Source organism: Loxodonta africana, chromosome 18, assembly GCF_030014295.1.
Source record: "Loxodonta africana isolate mLoxAfr1 chromosome 18, mLoxAfr1.hap2, whole genome shotgun sequence".
NCBI lineage: Eukaryota > Metazoa > Chordata > Mammalia > Proboscidea > Elephantidae > Loxodonta > Loxodonta africana.
The window spans coordinates 34,801,571-34,820,024 of record NC_087359.1 but is presented as its reverse complement, the minus strand read 5'-3'; the positions used below and the strand labels follow the sequence as shown (position 1 = coordinate 34,820,024).

General features: G+C 40.8%; 1 protein-coding gene across 1 annotated transcript; it reads right to left on the bottom strand.

Moving 5' to 3' along the window:
* Nucleotides 1-4,429: 4,429 nt before the first annotated feature.
* LOC100666474 (keratin, type I cuticular Ha4) lies at nt 4,430-8,185 on the bottom strand. The gene is given in 8 exon segments (XM_003414461.3): nt 4,430-4,679; nt 5,206-5,426; nt 5,602-5,727; nt 5,822-5,983; nt 6,793-6,949; nt 7,457-7,539; nt 7,642-8,043; nt 8,045-8,185. Coding segments are annotated over 8 exon segments (1,308 nt in total). The 5' UTR covers nt 8,117-8,185; the 3' UTR covers nt 4,430-4,594.
* Nucleotides 8,186-18,454: the final 10,269 nt, after the last annotated feature.

Here is an 18,454-nt window from a genome sequence, read left to right as displayed (position 1 = left end):
GAAGCGCCAAATCAATTTCCAAAGTGGTTGTACCATTTTATATTCCTACCAGCAGTGTGTAAGTGTTCCAGTCTCTCCACAGCCTCTCCAACATTTATTGTTTTGTGCTTTTTGGATTAATGCCAGCCTTGTTGGAGTTTTTTGTTGTTGTTGTTGGAGTGAGATGAAATCTCATTGTAGTTTTGATCTGCATTTCTCTAACTGCTAATGATCGTGACCGTTTCCTCATGTATCTGTTAGCTACCTGATGTCTTCTTTAGTGAAGTGTCTGTTCATATTCTTTTGCTCATTTTTTTAATTGGGTTATTTGTCTTTTTGTAGCCAAGTTTTTGTAGTATCATGTAGATTTTAGAGACCAGGTGCTGATCAGAAATGTCATAGTTAAAAACGTTTTCCCAGTCTGTAGGTAGTCTTTTTACTCTTTTGATGAAGTCTTTGGATGAGCATAGGTGTTTGATTTTTAGGAGCTCCCAGTTATCTAGTTTTTATTCTGCATTGTTAGTAATGTTTTGTATACTGTTCATGCCATATATTAGGGCTCCTAACATTGCCCCTATTTTTTCTTCCATGATCTTTATCATTTTAGATTTTATATTTAAGTCTTTGATCCATTTAGAGCTTGTTTTTGTGCATAGAGTGAGGTATGGGTCTTGTTTCATTTTTTTGCAGATGGATATCCAGTTATGCCAGCACCATTTCTTAAAAAGACTGTCTTTTCCCCATCTAACTTCTTTGGGGCCTTTGTCAAATATTAACTGCTCATATGTGGATGGATTTATGTCTGGATTCTTAATTCTGTTCCATTGGTCTATGTATTTGTTGTTGTACCAGTACCAGGCTGTTTTGACTACTGTGGCGGTATAATAGGTTCTAAAATCAGGGAGAGTAAGGCCTCCCACTTTGTTCTTCTTTTTCAGTAATGCTTTACTTATCCAGGGCCTCTTTTCCTTCCATATGAAGCTGGTGATTTGTTTCTCCATCTCATTAAAGAATGTCATTGGAATTTGGATCGGAATTGCATTAAATGTATAGGTCGCTTTTGGTAGAATAGACATTTTTATAATGTTAAGTCTTCCTATCCATGAGCAAGATATGTTTCTCCACTTATGTAGGTCTCGTTTGGTTTCTTGCAGAAGAGTTTTGTAGTTTTCTTTGTGTAAGTCTTTTACATCTCTGGTAAGATTTATTCCTAAGTATTTTATCTTCTTGGGGGCTACTGTAAATGGTATTGATTTGGTGGTTTCCTCTTCGATGTTCTTTTTGTTGGTGTAGAGGAATCCCACTGATTTTTGTATGTTTATCTTGTATCCCAATATTCTGCTGAACTCTTCTATTAGTTTCAGTAGTTTTCTTGAGGATCCCTTAGGGTTTTCTGTGTATAAGATCATGTCATCTGCAAATAGAGATACTTTGACTTCTTCCTTGCCAATCTGGATGCCCTTTACTTCTTTATCTAGCCTAATTGCTCTGGCTAGCGTTGAGGCAATCTTTTGAGATATAAAAGAAAGAAGCGAGCAGAGAGATGGGCGACCTCATGCCACCAAGAAAGCAGTGCCAGGAGCAGAACACGTCCTTTGGACCCGGGGTTCCTGTGCAAAGAAGCTCCTAGTCCAGAGGAAGATTGATGAGAAGGCCAATAGAGAGAGAAAGCCTTCCACTGGAGCTGACACTTTCAATTTGGAATTTTAGCCTGCTTTACTGTGAAGAAATAAATTTCTCTTTGTTAAAACCATATGCTTGTGGTATTTCTGTTATAGCAGCACTAGATAACTAAGACACTTACAAACAAATCTCAGAGATAGCATTCAAAGCACTGCCAGGTATGGTTCTACCTAACTACTTTGTGGTTTCATCTTTCAGTACCACATATAACCTCTGCTTAGCCTAGGAATGCCCATGGAAGGAGTAGCCAAGAAATCAAAAGATACATTGCATTGGGCAAATCTGCTGCAAAAGACCTCTTTAAAGTGTTAAAAAGCAAAGATGTCACCTTAAGGACTAAGGTGCACCTGATCCAAGCTATGGAGTTTTCAGTGGCCTCATATGCATGTGAAACCTGGGCAATGAACGAGGAAGACCAAGTAAGAATTGATGCATTTGAATTATGGTGCTGGTGAAGAATACTGAATATACCATGGACTGCCAGAAGAACAAACAAATCTGTCTTGGAAGAAGTACAGCCAGAATGCTGCTTAGAAGCAAGGATGGCAAGACTTCGTCTCACATACTTTGTACATATTATCAGGAGGGACCAGTCCTTGAAGATGGACAACATGCTTGGTAAACTAGAGGGTCAGTGAAAAAGAGGAAGACCCTCAACTAGATGGATTGACACAGTGGCTGCAACAAAGGCTTCAAGCATAACAACAATTGTGAGGATGGCACAGGACCAGGCAGTGTTTCATTCTGTTGTACATAGGATCACTATGAGTCAGAACCGACTCAATGGCACGTAATAGCAACAACAACAACATAGCCTAGGAATCGTGCTGTGGGACCCCAAACACACCTTCTGATTTCTCATCTTCTTACCAAAGTTCATGCCTGGAAAAACTTTCCCTTCTCTCAGACCTACACACACTCAACCATATTCCATCAAAATTTATTTCAGAATTATAGTACAGTAATAGTTGATTGAAGTTGAACTATGGGAAGTATATAAAGTTTTAATGACGTTCTCATGAATCCTCATTGATGTTATTATTTCTTATTCCACTTTCAGTATTCTATGGTTTACATCATTATGGTTTACATTAGTTGGATAAAGATGTTGTCTCTGTTGAAGGACCTGCAGTCAACAAGACAGACACAATTGATATGAACAGAATATTTTGGATTTTCAAAGCCCTGATCCAGTGCAGCCTCCATCTTGGAGTCTTCTTATCGCCCATCCAGAAGTATTCTCTCACACCTTTGAAATTCATAATTCTTTGTTTACACCTTTCTTGACCCACATCTATTTTTGTCTGTATGACAGTTGTCTCACTGTCTTATCCCTTCTAGACTATACACGTGCTGTGAGTCAGGACTGGTGTTCACTTATTTCTGTGTTCTCAATACCCCACACAGTACCTGGCACACACAATAAGAGGTTGTTGACTGTGGTTGTGTCAATCAAATAGAGCTAAATTGAATGGATAATTAATTTAAGATTGTGGCCTGTAGACTTGAGACCTTTAAGAATTCATAGATGAGACAAATAAGGGGAGGGTGGAATTGGTATTTTTTGGAGGGGCTTAATGAGCACTTGTCTTTCTTGGAATTATAAGAAACAAAATGGTGAAGAGATTGTGGAAGAACATTATAGACATGAGCAACCTAGAGAAAAGAATAAATTTGAAGAGCTGGGGTGGTAAGGAGTGAAGCCAGCCTGCATTTAAGAGTCTTTTGAGAAGATAAAGTGTTAGGTGTAACAAATGGATAACAAGATGAATCAGTTTGGCAAAGATAAGTCTTAGTCCAATTGAACATGATATGATGGACCAATACCAAATAAACCTGTCCTATGGGCAAGCAGAAACCTGGTACTTGAGCTGAAGATTTGGGAGTCATCGGTACAGAGCTGCTAGTTCTCCATGAATGGGAATGTAGAAAGAGTGAACCAAAGGTCTGAGGATCTTGGCATTTCTTCTACTTGTGACAGAAGGGGGAAGTTGGGCTAATCGGAAGACACAAAAAGAGTAGTCAAGTGACAGCAAGAACACCCAGAGTGTGTGAGGCTATAGAAATCAATGAAGGTATGTTTTGAGGAAAAAGCAGGTATCTGTATTAGTGATGCATGCACAGCAGAGAGATTGAGAGGAGAGAATTGCTGCTCCTTGAGAAGTCTTTACAGAGAGGTAGAGATGAAAGCTGGTCTTCAGGAATTTAGGAGACAGGAGAGCAGAAAATTCCAATTTTATGGGGCTCACAGTGGGAGATAGCAATGAGGTTTTTCAAGGATTCTAAGAATTCCCAAGGGTCCTGCAGGCAAGTCAAAATGGGCATGGGTGCTGAAGGTCAGGTTTTCTGCACGGTGTCTCTTTGCTGGGCGCCTCATAGGGGGTATCATTTCCCCTCCACCAGTATTTACCTATGAAGCATATAGTGCTGGGACCAATCCTTTAACCCATTTCATTTTCTTAATGAAGGGGTATTTTTATGAAACAGCCATGATGAGTACTTTACAATGCATAAATATGAATGAGAAACAGATTTACTATGCCAGAGAAATAAAGTTTATTGGGAAGTAAATGAAGGAGCCTCTTTGCATTCCAGAGAACACCAAAGAAACAAGGAAAGCAGGAAACAATACTTACAGGAAACATCCTAAAGTAATACCTGGAGCTCTAGGTTACAGGAGGTTAGTTGAACATCTTTAGAAGTAGAGAGGCTCAACCTCCAACATGAAGGAGATTTCCAGACATTGAAAGTTGATGATATATGTCTTTGCTTGTTGAGTCTGGAATGCATTTCAGTGCCTAGAATTATCGGTTGGCATGACGAGATTTCTAAATGGCAACTGAACTCCAGCAAAGACAGGATCCAAGGACCTTTCCTATGCTTGATCTAAATGGCTTCATTGATGTCTTCAGAGAGGATTCAAGCTTCTAAATTAATAGCAACATTTTTGAGATCTGCCACAGGGTCCACGGGAGTTGCCACAAGCATTGGTGGTAGCACATGGGTTGCAAGGAAGCCTGGGGGGACACAGAGGTTTAGAATGGTTTGTGGATAGGAGTGGAGAGATCCCTAAAGCACACATGACACCTTGTGTTTAATGAGACAACCCATGAATTCTCAATGGTTGGAGTTAGTTGGGATCAAATTTGCTTGGTACTAAATCCTTCTCTTAGAATGCCATTTGCAAAGGTAGAAGATGTTTCTTAAATGAAAATACAAATGAATATTTGAAAAATACTATCTCATCCTCTTGAGCTTTCCTGGAACTTAACACAATCTGTCTTACTCAACAGTTATTGTTGTGAATAGCAATCTCTCTACAACTGCCTCTCCCTTGTTAGCCCCCTGAGGCAGTGTATATATTCCTTTCATCTTTGTGCCTTCCACGTTTGAGTAAATCTCACGTATCATTGGGCACATAGTAGATACTCAATTAATGCATATTGTTTCATGAGCTGAAAATATGACCAACATGTGTGTACCCATAATGTCTCATAGTCCCACCTTACAGGTTTTCCCAGAAATCTTTAGCATCATACTCACTTGCAGTCCTCACTCTCCAGCAGGCCCCGGTAAGTGTTTATTTCACTCTCCAGCCGGGCCCTGACATCCAGCAGCACCTGGTACTCCTGGTTCTGCCGCTCCAGGTCAGACCGGATCTCCGCCAGCTGGGACTCCACGTTGGTGATCATGTACTGTACCTGGGACAGCTGGGAGCTGTAGCGGGCCTCGGTCTCAGTCAGCGTGTTTTCCAGGGAGTTTCTCTGTGATAGGGAAGACAAAAAAAAGTCAGAGACATCCTGCTTTAAAAGGTTTCTTTATGCAGTTATAAGGAACCACAAGCCCCAACAGTTAGGGAGAGTGTATGGTCTGAAGGGGATCCCAGTGGCTTGATTTCCTGCCTTCACATTTCTTAGCAGTCATCTGAACAATACCCACCTGGTTGTGCTGGGCCTGCAGCTCGACCTCCAGGGCATTGACCGTGCGTCTCAGTTCAATGATCTCTGACTGGTAGGACTGCAGCTGCTCCGAGCTGGACACCACCTGCTTGTTCAGCTCCTCAGTCTGAAATATCCACAGGGGAGAAGACAGGGGTCAGGCCCTGTCTAAGGGCCCTGGAAGGCCTCGGGTACAGAGTGCCATGTGCTTAGACACTCACCTGTGTGGCGAACCATTCCTCCACATCCCTGCGGTTGGTCTCCACCAGGGCTTCATATACAGACCTGGTCTCATTCAGCACACGGTTTAGGTCCACAGTCGGTGCAGCATCCACCTCCACGTTGAGGCGGTCTCCAATCTGGTTTCTTAGGGAGTTGACTTCCTGATAGAGCAAAGGGAAAGAATAAACCCACAGAAATGGATCTGCAACCTTCCTACTACAGAAAAGTGAGCGCAGCCCTGCCAGGAATATACTAAAAGAAACACCCTGATTATTCCCAAAGACTGGAGTATATATTGTGTTGGAATAAACTCAAATAGGGATCTCATCAATTCCTTTCTCAAAAAACTAGAATCACCTCCCATTTCCTATAGGACTAAGTCTCAACTGTGTAGTTCTTACCTCATTTCACAACCACACTGACTCATTGGCCATGCACAAATACACCCTGCTCTTCCACTTCTGTGACTTGGCAGCCTCTTCCCTCAGACTGGAACACCCAAGTATCGAAACACTTCTCCTGCTTCAAGACATGCCTCTGAGAAGAGTTCCCTATCTCCTCTCAGGCCAACTGGATTATTTCTAGAACATGATGCTTGTTCATGATACTTCACTCTGCCTCGTACATGGCTATCTCTCACTGTGAACTCTTTGAAGAGAGGTGCCATTTCTTATTGCTTTTTCTCCCTCCATCTCTACCACCAAGTTCAGGACCTCACTGTGACCAGCAGAAAGTTGGGCTGAATAATGTTTTTTCTCAACATCTCCAGCACCTGCCCAACTCTGGGCCAGCTGCTTGAGAATTAGAAGCTCTCCTCACTCCTTGATGTAGATATAGTGTATCATTCTCTGAGTTAAACTTGAGTTCTTTGGAGAAGGGTCCCAGACCAGGGAACCTGTCAGGCGTTGCCTCCTGGTTTCCAATGCCTACAGTTTAGCTCTGAAGTGTGCCTTTTTTGTTTTCCTCTCACCTCCTCGTGGTTCTTCTTGAGGCACAACAGCTGCTCTCTCAGGGACTCCACCTGGGCCTCCAGGTCAGACTTGCACAGGGTCAGCTCATCCAGGATCCTGCGCAGGCTGTTGATGTCAGCCTCCACCAGCTGCCTCAGGGACAGCTCCGTCTCATACCTTAAAACACAGATTGGAGCACGAGGATGATCCAGAAAAGAAGCCCACCTCCCCTGCCTGCCTTGTTTGGGTGAGATTATCTTGACTCTCTTTGAACTTATACAGCTTTCTCCCTGTTGTTGTCCACATGTTTCCCTCAAGCTCTGCATGGATTGGCTGGAAAGGCCTCCTGACTCATCCTAACACCGGAAGACCCATGAAATGGAGTCTCTCACTTCCCTCTCAATTTTGTTGGTTATCACCAAACCGATCCTTTCTCAAAGACCAACTAATTTAAATCCCTGAATTAGGGGATTTAAGAAGCCCTTCTAGAAAGAACAATGTAGAATGAAGAGCAGATAGCATATGGGCGAGAATCCCTATTTAAAACTGATTATATAATCAAACTTGAGAGAAATAAAAAGGGGAAATGGCTTTCTCCTCCCTTCTAGGCAACATTAGACCCATAAGGCCATGAAAGAGCCATAGGGTCCTTAGTGGTCACCTGGTCCAAAAGTCTCAACATACTTGGTTCTGAAGTCATCAGAGGCCAACTTGGCATTGTCGATCTGCAGCACCAGCCTGGAATTCTCAGACTTGGCACAAAGAATCTGAAAACAAGATTCTAAGGTGAGGATCACTTGAACTTGAGAATATCTTACTGTTCAAAGAAAGCCAGCTTCCTCTGTGCTCCCTCAAAGTCCACCGCTCACCTTCTTCTGGAGCTCCTCAATGGTCTGGAAGTAGGACTGGTAATTCGGGCACACATAGGGAACCTGCTGTTGGCACCATTCACGAATGCGGCCCTCCAGCTCTGCATTGTCCCGCTCCAGCTGGCGCACCTTCTCCAGGTAGTTGGCCAGGCGGTCATTCAGGAACTGCATGGTCTCCTTCTCATTGCCATTGAAGGAGCCCTCGCAGAGCCAGCCACAGCTTCCCACATTGGCAGGGATGTTGCAGGCTCCAGGTAGGGTGCTGCTGTGGCAGCTGGGGGGCACACAGGGCCGGGAAGAGTAGCTAGTGCGGCAGCTCAGGCTGGGCAAGTAACAGGCATACGGCATGGTGCTGGGAGAGGTGATGGAAGAGTAGGTGAACTGCTGGAGGTGGATGTGGGTGAGGTATGAGCCTCTCCTTCCTCCATGGCCCTTTTATACCCTTAATGGTGGGTGGGGGCTTGGCATACAGCATAGTTTTCTTTCCACAAAGCTTCGTCTGAATTTTCTCCAAAATATGCTAGTTAGATGCCTCCAAAGAGTTCTCCCTCATCCCATAAAATTATTCCATTCAGCTTGTGTCATGTCAGGCTCCTCCTGGATGCTGGGGTTGGTGAAATCAGAGTTTTGTCAGACAGCTTCAAAGGAGGCAGAATCATCACAGCCCCAAATGGCTCTCCCTATTACTCAGAGAAGAGAACAGCGAGGACATGAGGTTGAGTTGTTTGGGAATCAGATACCCCTCATCCATAGGGTTTTGCCGCCAGTTCCCTGGAAGGAGAGCTTGGGATGAATACTCTTCTAGATGTCCCTCTCCTCCCAAGTCCTTGCACATTTCAGCATTGAGCTCAGCTTGTCCTTATAGCAGAAGCTCATCATGTATCAGCTGCAAGAATCCTGAACATTACTCAATGAGAGTATTGGTTGAGGGCTTAGAGAATTTGCCAGTACATGGAGGGATTGAAAATATTTGAGTGTCCATGCTTGGGAAATGAGAAAGTAAAATGGAAACTGATTGGCTGGGCGGGAATAGCGCTAAAGCAGAAATTGGCAAGCTACAGCCCGCCAGCCAAGTTTGGCCTGCCACCTGTTTTTTGTAAAAAAAAAATTTATTAAAACACAACCATGCCCATTCATTTTCGTATTGCCTATGGCTGGCTGCTTTTGCACTACATTGGCAGAGCTGAATAGTTACAACGGAGACCACGTGGCCCTCAAAGCCTAAACTATTTACCATCTGGCCTTTTACAGAAAAATTTTGCCAACCTGCCCTGAAGCAACAGTCTGCTAAAAGATAAGAAAGAGAAGCGATATCTGGAAAGAAAACTATGTCAGGAATAGTCCACAAGAATGAGAGTTCAGGTGGCAGAGTCAAAGCATAACACTTCAGACTCACAAAGAAAGGAAATCAGGGCAAGGTGTTCAGAGCTATCTTTGTATTTACGATGACCTTATCTCAAAGTCTGGAAATTTCTCTTGCTTTATTTCCATACCTACTCCTCTTTCTGAGAACACTAAACACCCCTAGAGGTTTGACTATGCCAGTCTGAGATGTTCCCAGAACAAGCTGCAATGCCTGTGATATAGAGTATGCATTTCTTCATCTCCCCTGGGATCATGTTACCTTTTGACTCTTCCAAACCCTAGGATCCTCCCTATTGTCCAACAATTAATCTCCTTAACAAAATAGACTTCCCCACCTCACCTTCTTTTTCCTGTCATTCTGTCTTTCGTTCTGTACAGAAACAAAGGCATGGTTTGGAAAGAAGTCCCAGGATTGTTTATGGAAGACAATATAAGTCACTTAAGAAGGATGTGTCTGAATTTCAAAGGCAACATGGGAGAAGCAGAAAAGCACACAATTTGGAGTTAAATAACTGGGATTCACATCTTTACTGACTATATGAGTCCAGAGAAATCAGTTCCCCTTCCTGCGTCTTATTTTCCTCATCTCTTAAATGGATGTAATAATCATTACTGCCCACCTCTTAGTTTTCCTGTGAAAAGTAAGACGTTGTGAATGAACATACTTTTTAACTGTAAAGTGCTGTATGAACATGACTCAGGGAGGAGAGAGATAACAATTATTAATGTAACCTTTATCCTTCCTATTTTGGCCTAGACAGTTCAGATAAAGAATTTTGTGAAGATTCAACTTAGTGAAGCAAGCACCTGGGCACTTCCCTCATGCGAACCTAATGGTGAGCAGACCTCATTCACTTACCTTCCAAGCACTACAGGCATACAACTACATCCATGAATTAATCAACAAAAACTGCAAATTTTAGCATTAACTTAGTGGATGGAATAAAACGTGGGCATATGGTACATTATCTCCTACCCTCTCTACTAAGTTCCTGATCCTGTGGGTTTGGTTACTTCATTCGGGCTGACTCTTGAGGAGAATAAGTCCTCCATGTGGGGTTGTATTGCCACTGAAGGCTCCTTTCTGGTTTTAGCCTTGAAATGGACTCTATTCATCCTCTGGGAATCCTCCAGCCTCACAGCTCTGTGCAAAGCTTGGTCGTGATGATAACAATGACAACAATGGTGATGATGACACCATTTAATGAATACTTGTTACATGCCAAACAAGGTGCTGAGTGCTTTTTGTACATTTTCTCATTTGATCCTCCCATCAATCCTGTAAAGCTGGTCTTATTATTCTCATTTTACTGATGAAGAAACAGGCTGGGAAAGACATGCCAATAGGTGGCAAAGCTGGGATTTGAACAACTCAGGTGTCTGACTCCAGAACCTGAACACCTAAGCACAGTGCAAAAACGTTACATTTGGCGTCAAAGCTTCTCTGATTTTGTTAGGGGAAGGAAATCTTAGATTCATTTCTACCAGCTGTCTCTCTCTCTTTATAGTTTTTTCTTCTGATCCCCACTGGGGGACCCTGTTCTCCCCCATCCCATATCCTTGACAGTCCTCTAAAGTTCTCTCTGTCTAAGCAGTCCTCTCACCCAGCTACTCTCTGTGGTACCTTCCTGAACTAAGACCAAGTTATACTTATTTACTTCTCTCTCCAAGGAAATGGCCATCCTCTTGCATAATTAGTTGATATATCCAGATTGGAAATTAGATTGCCTTTCCTTAGCATCTAAAGTAAGTGAAAATGCACGATGGCATAATCTAAGGTGATTTAGAATCTGGGCAAAAGCCTACCTAACCCTGTAACAGTTTACCTCAGAAGTAAGTTCTGTTTCCTAGAATCAAAGAATTCTAAATCTGGAAGGACCTGACTATGGAGGAGAAAATTGGGATCTAAACAGTGTGAAACGGGAAGGAAACCTACATCAATGGGTCACTTTCTGGTCAGGTAGTCTACTAGATACCTTCACATACAGTGTCCCATCCTCACTACAAACGGTTGTGTTCAAATTCTGTTATCGTCACTATGTATCAGAGAAGAAGAAACTGAGATTTTGGGAGGAAATTTAACTTGTCTGAGTTCACCCAATTAAGTAGACCCAAGTCTTCCTGGTTCATCACACCTCATTGTGAGTTAGAGATGAAATACTGGTCTAGGCCAGGGTGTGACAAAACAAGAACTGAGACAAAACACAGAAGAGAGATTATAAATCCCAATGCCAGCTCTGAGCACAAAGACAAGAAGACACACCTAGGCTTCCTGAATATTGCTTTACTCCTCAGTAAACTGGGGTTTTAAAAAGTGACAAATCCCACAAGCTTGTCATGAGGCGTCACTCCTGGAAGTAATGGAATGGGCTTTTATAGAGAAAAATGCTGAGCACTCCTGGGTAGCCCTGCTGATCTTCCTGTAGATGCTAACAAAAGCTTCAGTCTCAAAGAACTCGTCAAAGTGGATTTAACCTCAGATGTAAGGATGAAAAAAGTGCCTTAGCTCAATATGCCATAGACTGCCAAAAGAACAAACAAGTATGTCTTAGAAGTACATCCAGAATGCTTCTTAGAAGCAAGGATGATGAGACTTCAACTCACATACTTTGGACATGTTATCAGGAGGGACCAGTCCATGGAGAAGGAGCGTCAGCAAAAAAGAGGAAGACCCTCAATGAGATGGATTGACACAATGGTTGCAACAATGGGCTCAATCATAACAACAATCATGAGGATGGCAGAGGGCCAGGCAGTATCTTAATCTGTTGTACATAGTGTTGCTCTGAGTCAGAACTGACTTGACAGCACCTAACAACAACACGACAGCTCAATCCCACAGCAAATATAAATTTTCAGGGGAAACAGAAAGGCATAGGACCACTAGAAATATTCAGGAGATGAGCCTGGGAAAAAGTCAAATGTCCAAGGGTGGCACGCACCATCAGAAGAACAGACCAGGACAACCCAGGAACCAATAAAACAGATCACCAAAGAGCAATGAATATGCCAAATAACCCAGGCAACTGAAAAGGGACCTGGGCTCCCATCAGAAGATGGATGTGGAGCCAAAGTTTATCAACAGGACTGGTTAGAGTCCCAGGGGCAGATTACCCAATAAGCAAGGTAAGCACAGACTTACTTGTGCTTACTTGTGCTCACTAATCTGTAGTGAACAGTTTTACATTTTTTCAATTCATCAAAGATTCTGCTTCTAGGTATGGCTGGCATCTGTCTCTCTCCCAAACCCACAGCACCTTCCTACAGAATCAAAACCTCTTTTCGAATTTTCAATCCCTGACAGGGACTAATTACCCAGTAAGCAAGGTAAGCGTGGCCTTACTTGTGCTTACTTACTGATCTGTAGTGAACAATTTCACCACATGTGGATAGAGTATACAGACCTGGTGCAGAGTTTGTCACGGATTTAAACAGGAAAGAAGAGGTGGTATGAAAGAAGAAAACAGGATGATATACAGATTCTACTGCTGGGTATGAAACGACCCCCCAAAAAATATACTTTTCTGCCCTTAAGAAGCTTAGCTATTGCCGTTTCTACCCTGTGTCTTATTCCAAACCCTTAGATTATATATCTGTTCAGATTAGACTTGCATTCTATCTGCTGTAAAATTAATTTGACCCTGGGTTTTTTTTTTTTTAAGAGGAGCTGTGATTACCATTCTATTTGTAGGAAAAAAATGGCGACTTACTATGCAGATCAATATAAGATGGTAGATTCAAGAAGAGGCGGGGCCAAGATGGCAGACTAGGTAGACGCTACCTCGGATCCCTCTTGCAACAAAGACTCAGAAAAACAAGTGAATCAATCACGTACATAACAATCTACGAACCCTGAACAACAAACACAGATTTAGAGACGGAGAACAAACAAATACGGGGAAGAAGTGATTGTTTTCAGAGCCTGGAGCCAGCGTCCCAGTCAGCGGATTTTCTGGAAAAACTAGTTTCCCAGTGATGGCTCAGAGACAGCAGTCCATATCAAACCACATAAAGAAGCAGACCATGACAGCTTCTACAACCCCCCAAACAAAAGAATCAAAATCTTTCCCAAATGAAGATACAATCCTGGAATTATCAGATACAGAATATAAAAAACTAATTTACAGAATGCTTCAAGACATCACAAACGAAATAAGGCAAACTGCAGAAAAAGCCAAAGAACACACTGATAAAACTGTTGAAGAACTCAAAAAGATTATTCAAGAACATAGTAGAAAAATTAATAAGTTGCAAGAATCCATAGAGAGACAGCATGTAGAAATCCAAAAGATTAACAATAAAATTACAGAATTAGACAATAGAGAGTCAGAGGAGCAGACTCGAGCAATTAGAATGCAGACTGGGACATCTGGAGGACCAGGGAATTAACACCAACATAGCTGAAAAAAAATCAGATAAAAGAATTAAAAAAAATGAAGAAATCCTAAGAATCATGTGGGACTCTATCAAGAAGGATAACTTGCATGTGATTAGAGTCCCAGAACAGGGAGGGAGGACAGAAAACACAGAGAAAATAGTTGAAGAACTCCTGACAGAAAACTTCCCTGACATCATGAAAGACGAAAGGATATCTATCCAAGATGCTCATCGAACCCCATTTAAGATTGATCCAAAAAGAAAAACACCAAGACATATTATCATCAAACTCGCCAAAACCAAAGATAAACAGAAAATTTTAAAAGCACCAGGGAGAAAAGAAAGTTTTCCTTCAAGGGAGAATCAATAAGAATAAGTTCAGACTACTCAGCAGAAACCATGCAGGCAAGAAGGGAATGGGACGACATATACAGAACACTGAAGGAGAAGAACTGCCAGCCAAGGATCATATATCCAGCAAAACTGTCTCTGAAATATGAAGGCGAAATTAAGATATTTACAGATAAACACAAGTTTAGAGAATTTGCAAAAACCAAACCAAAGCTACAAGAAATACTAAAAGATATTGTTTGGTCAGAAAACCAATAATATCAGATGCCAGCACAACACAAGATCACAAAACAGTACATCCTGATAGCAACTCAAATAGGGAAATCACAAAAACAAATTAAGATTAATTAAAAAAAAAAAATACTCATAACAGGGAATCACGGAAGTCAATATGTAAAAGATCACAATAATCAAAAAGAGGGACTAAACACAGGAGGCATAGAACTGCCATATGGAGAGTGATACAAGGCAATATAGAACAATACAGGTTAGGTTTTTACTTAGAAAAATAGGGGTAAATAATAAGGTAATCACAAAGAGATATAACAACTCCATAACTCAAGATAAAAGCCAAGAAAAACGTAACGACTCAACAAACATAAAGTCAAACACTACAAAAATGAGGATCTCACAATTTACTAAGAAAAACGTCTCAGCACAAAAAAGTAAGTGGAAAAATGAAATTGTTAACAACACACATAAAAAGGCAGCAAAATGACAACACTAAACACTTATTTATCTATAATCACGCTGAATGTAAATGGACTAAATGCACCAATAAAGAGACAGAGAGTCACGGACTGGATAAAGAAACACGATCCGTCTATATGCTGCCTACAAGAGACACACCTTAGACTTAGAGACACAAACTAAAACTCAAAGGATGGAAAAAAATATATCAAGCAAACAATAAGCAAAAAAGAAGAGGAGTAGCAATATTAATTTCTGACAAAATAGACTTTAGACTTAAATCCACCACAAAGGATAAAGAAGGACACTACATAATGATAAAAGGGACAATTGATCAGGAAGACATAACCATATTAAATATTTATGCACCCAATGACAGGGCTGCAAGATACATAAATCAAATTTTAACAGAATTGAAAAGTGAGATAGACACCTCCACAATTATAGTAGGAGACTTCAACACACCACTTTCAGAGAAGGACAGGACATCCGGTAAGAAGCTCAATAGAGACACGGAAGACCTAATCACAACAATCAACCAACTTGACCTCATTGACTTATACAGAACTCTCCACCCAACTGCTGCAAAGTATACTTTTTTTTCTAGCGCACATGGAACATTCTCTAGAATAGACCACATATTAGGTCATAAAACAAACCTTTGCAGAGTCCAAAACATCGAAATATTACAAAGCGTCTTCTTAGACCACAAGGCAATAAAACTAGAAATCAATAACAGAAAAACTAGGGAAAAGAAATCAAATACTTGGCAACTGAACAATACCCTCCTGGAAAAAGACTGGGTTATAGAAGACATCAAGGAGGGAATAAGGAAATTCATAGAATGCAACGAGAATGAAAATACTTCCTATCAAAACCTCTGGGACACAGCAAAAGCAGTGCTCAGAGGCCAATTTATATCGAGAAATGCACACATACAAAAAGAAGAAAGAGCCAAAATCAGAGAACTGTCCCTACAACTTGAACAAATAGAAAGTGAGCAACAAAAGAATCCATCAGGCACCAGAAGAAAACAAATAATAAAAATTAGAGCTGAACTAAATGAATTAGAGAACAGAAAAACAATTGAAAGAATTAACAAAGCCAAAAGCTGGTTCTTTGAAAAAATTAACAAAATTGATAAACCATTGGCTAGACTGACTAAAGAAATACAGGAAAGGAAACAAATAACCCGAATAAGAAACGAGAAGGACCACATCACAACAGACCCAACTGAAATTAAAAAGAATCATATCAGATTATTACGAAAAATTGTACTCTAACAAATTTGAAAACCTAGAAGAAATGGATAAATTCTTGGAAAAACACTACCTACCTAAACTAACACATTCAGAAGTAGAACAACTAAATAGACCCATAACAAAAAAAGAGATTGAAACGGTAATCAAAAAACTCCCAACAAAAAAAAGCCCTGGCCCGGACGGCTTCACTGCAGAGTTCTACCAAACTTTCAGAGAAGAGTTAACACCACTACTACTGAAGGTATTTCAAAGCATAGAAAATGATGGAATACTACCCAACTCATTCTATGAAGCCACCATCTCCCTGATACCAAAACCAGGTAAAGACATTACAAAAAAAGAAAATTAGAGACCTATATCCCTCATGAACATAGATGCAAAAATCCTCAACAAAATTCTAGCCAATAGAATTCAACAACATATCAAAAAAATAATTCCCCACGATCAAGTGGGATTTATACCAGGTATGCAAGGCTGGTTTAATATCAGAAAAACCATTAACGTAATCCATCACATAAATAAAACAAGAGACAAAAACTACATGATCTTATCAATTGATGCAGAAAAGGCATTTGACAAAGTCCAACACCCATTTATGATAAAAACTCTCACCAAAATAGGAATTGAAGGAAAATTCCTCAACATAATAAAGGGCATTTATGCAAAGCCAACAGCCAATATCACTCTAAATGGAGAGAACCTGAAAACATTTCCCTTGAGAACGGGAACCAGACAAGGATGCCCTTTATCACTGCTCTTATTCAACATCGTGCTATAAGTCCTAGCCAGGACAATTAGGCTAGACAAAGAAATAAAAGGCATCCGGATTGGCAAGGAGGAAGTAAAATTATCTCTATTTGCAGATGACATGATCTTATACACAGAAAACCCTAAGGAATCCTCCAGAAAACTACTGAAACTAATAGAAGAGTTTGGCAGAGTCTCAGGTTATAAAATAAACATACAAAAATCACTTGGATTCCTCTCCATCAACAAAAAGAACACCGAAGAGGAAATAACCAAATCAATACCATTCACAGTAGCCCCCAAGAAGATAAAATACTTAGGAATAAATCTTACCAAGGATGTAAAAGATCTATACAAAGAAAACTACAAAGCTCTACTACAAGAAATTAAAAAGGACATACTGAAGTGGAAAAATATACCTTGCTCATGGATAGGAAGACTTAACATAGTGAAAATGTCTATTCTACCAAAAACCATCTATACATATAACACACTTCCGATCCAAATTCCAATGTCATATTTTAAGGTGATAGAGAAACAAATCACCAATTTCATATGGAAGGGAAAGAAGCCTCGGATAAGCAAAGCATTACTGAAAAAGAAGAAGAAAGTGGGAGGCCTCACTCTACCTGATTTCAGAACCTATTATACAGCCACAGTAGTCAAAACAGCCTGGTACTGGTACAACAACAGGCACATAGACCAATGGAACAGAATTGAGAACCCAGACATAGATCCATCCACGTATGAGCAGCTGATATTTGACAAAGGACCAGTGTCAGTTAATTGGGGAAAAGACAGTCTTTTTAACAAATGGTGCTGGCATACCTGGATATCCATTTGCAAAAAAAATGAAACAGGACCCATACCTCACACCATGCACAAAAACTAACTCCAAGTGGATCAAAGACCTAAACATAAAGACTAAAACGATAAAGATCATGGAAGAAAAAATTGGGACAACCCTAGGAGCCCTAATACAAGGCATAAACAGAATACAAAACATTACCAAAAATGACGAAGAGAAACCCGATAACCAGGAGCTCCTAAAAATCAAACACCTATGCTCATCTAAAGACTTCACCAAAAGAGTAAAAAGACCACCTACAGACTGGGAAAGAATTTTCAGCTATGACATCTCCGACCAGCACCTGATCTCTAAAATCTACATGATTCTGTCAAAACTCAACCACAAAAAGACAAACAACCCAATCAAGAAGTGAGCAAAGGATATGAACACACACTTCACTAAAGAAGATATTCAGGCAGCTAACAGATACATGAGAAAATGCTCTCGATCATTAGCCATTAGAGAAATGCAAATTAAAACTACGATTAGATTGCATCTCACTCCAACAAGGCTGGCATTAATCCAAAAAACACAAAATAATAAATGTTGGAGAGGCTGCGGAGAGATTGGAACTCTCATACACTGCTGGTGGGAATGTCAAATGGTACAACCACTTTGGAAATCTATCTGGCGTTATCTTAAACAGTTAGAAATAGAACTACCATATAACCCAGAAATCCCACTCCTCGGAATATACCCTAGAGAAATAAGAGCCTTCACACAAACAGATATATGCACACCCATGTTTATTGCAGCTCTGTTTACAATAGCAAAAAGCTGGAAGCAACCAAGGTGTCCGTTAACGGATGAATGGGTAAATAAATTGTGGTATATTCACACAATGGAATACTACGCATCGATAAAGAACCGTGACAAATCTGTGAAACATTTCATAACATGGAGGAACCTGGAAGGCATTATGCTGAGCGAAATTAGTCAGAGGCAAAAGGACAAATATTGTATAAGACCACTATTATAAGACCTTGAGAAATAGTAAAAACTGAGAGGAACACATACTTTTGTGGTTACGAGGGGGGAAGGGAGGAAGGGAGGGAGAGGGTTTTTTATTGATTAATTAGTAGATAAGAACTGCTTTAGGTGAAGGGAAGGACAACACTCAGTACATGGAAGGTCAGCTCAATTGGACTGGACCAAAAGCAAAGAAGTTTCC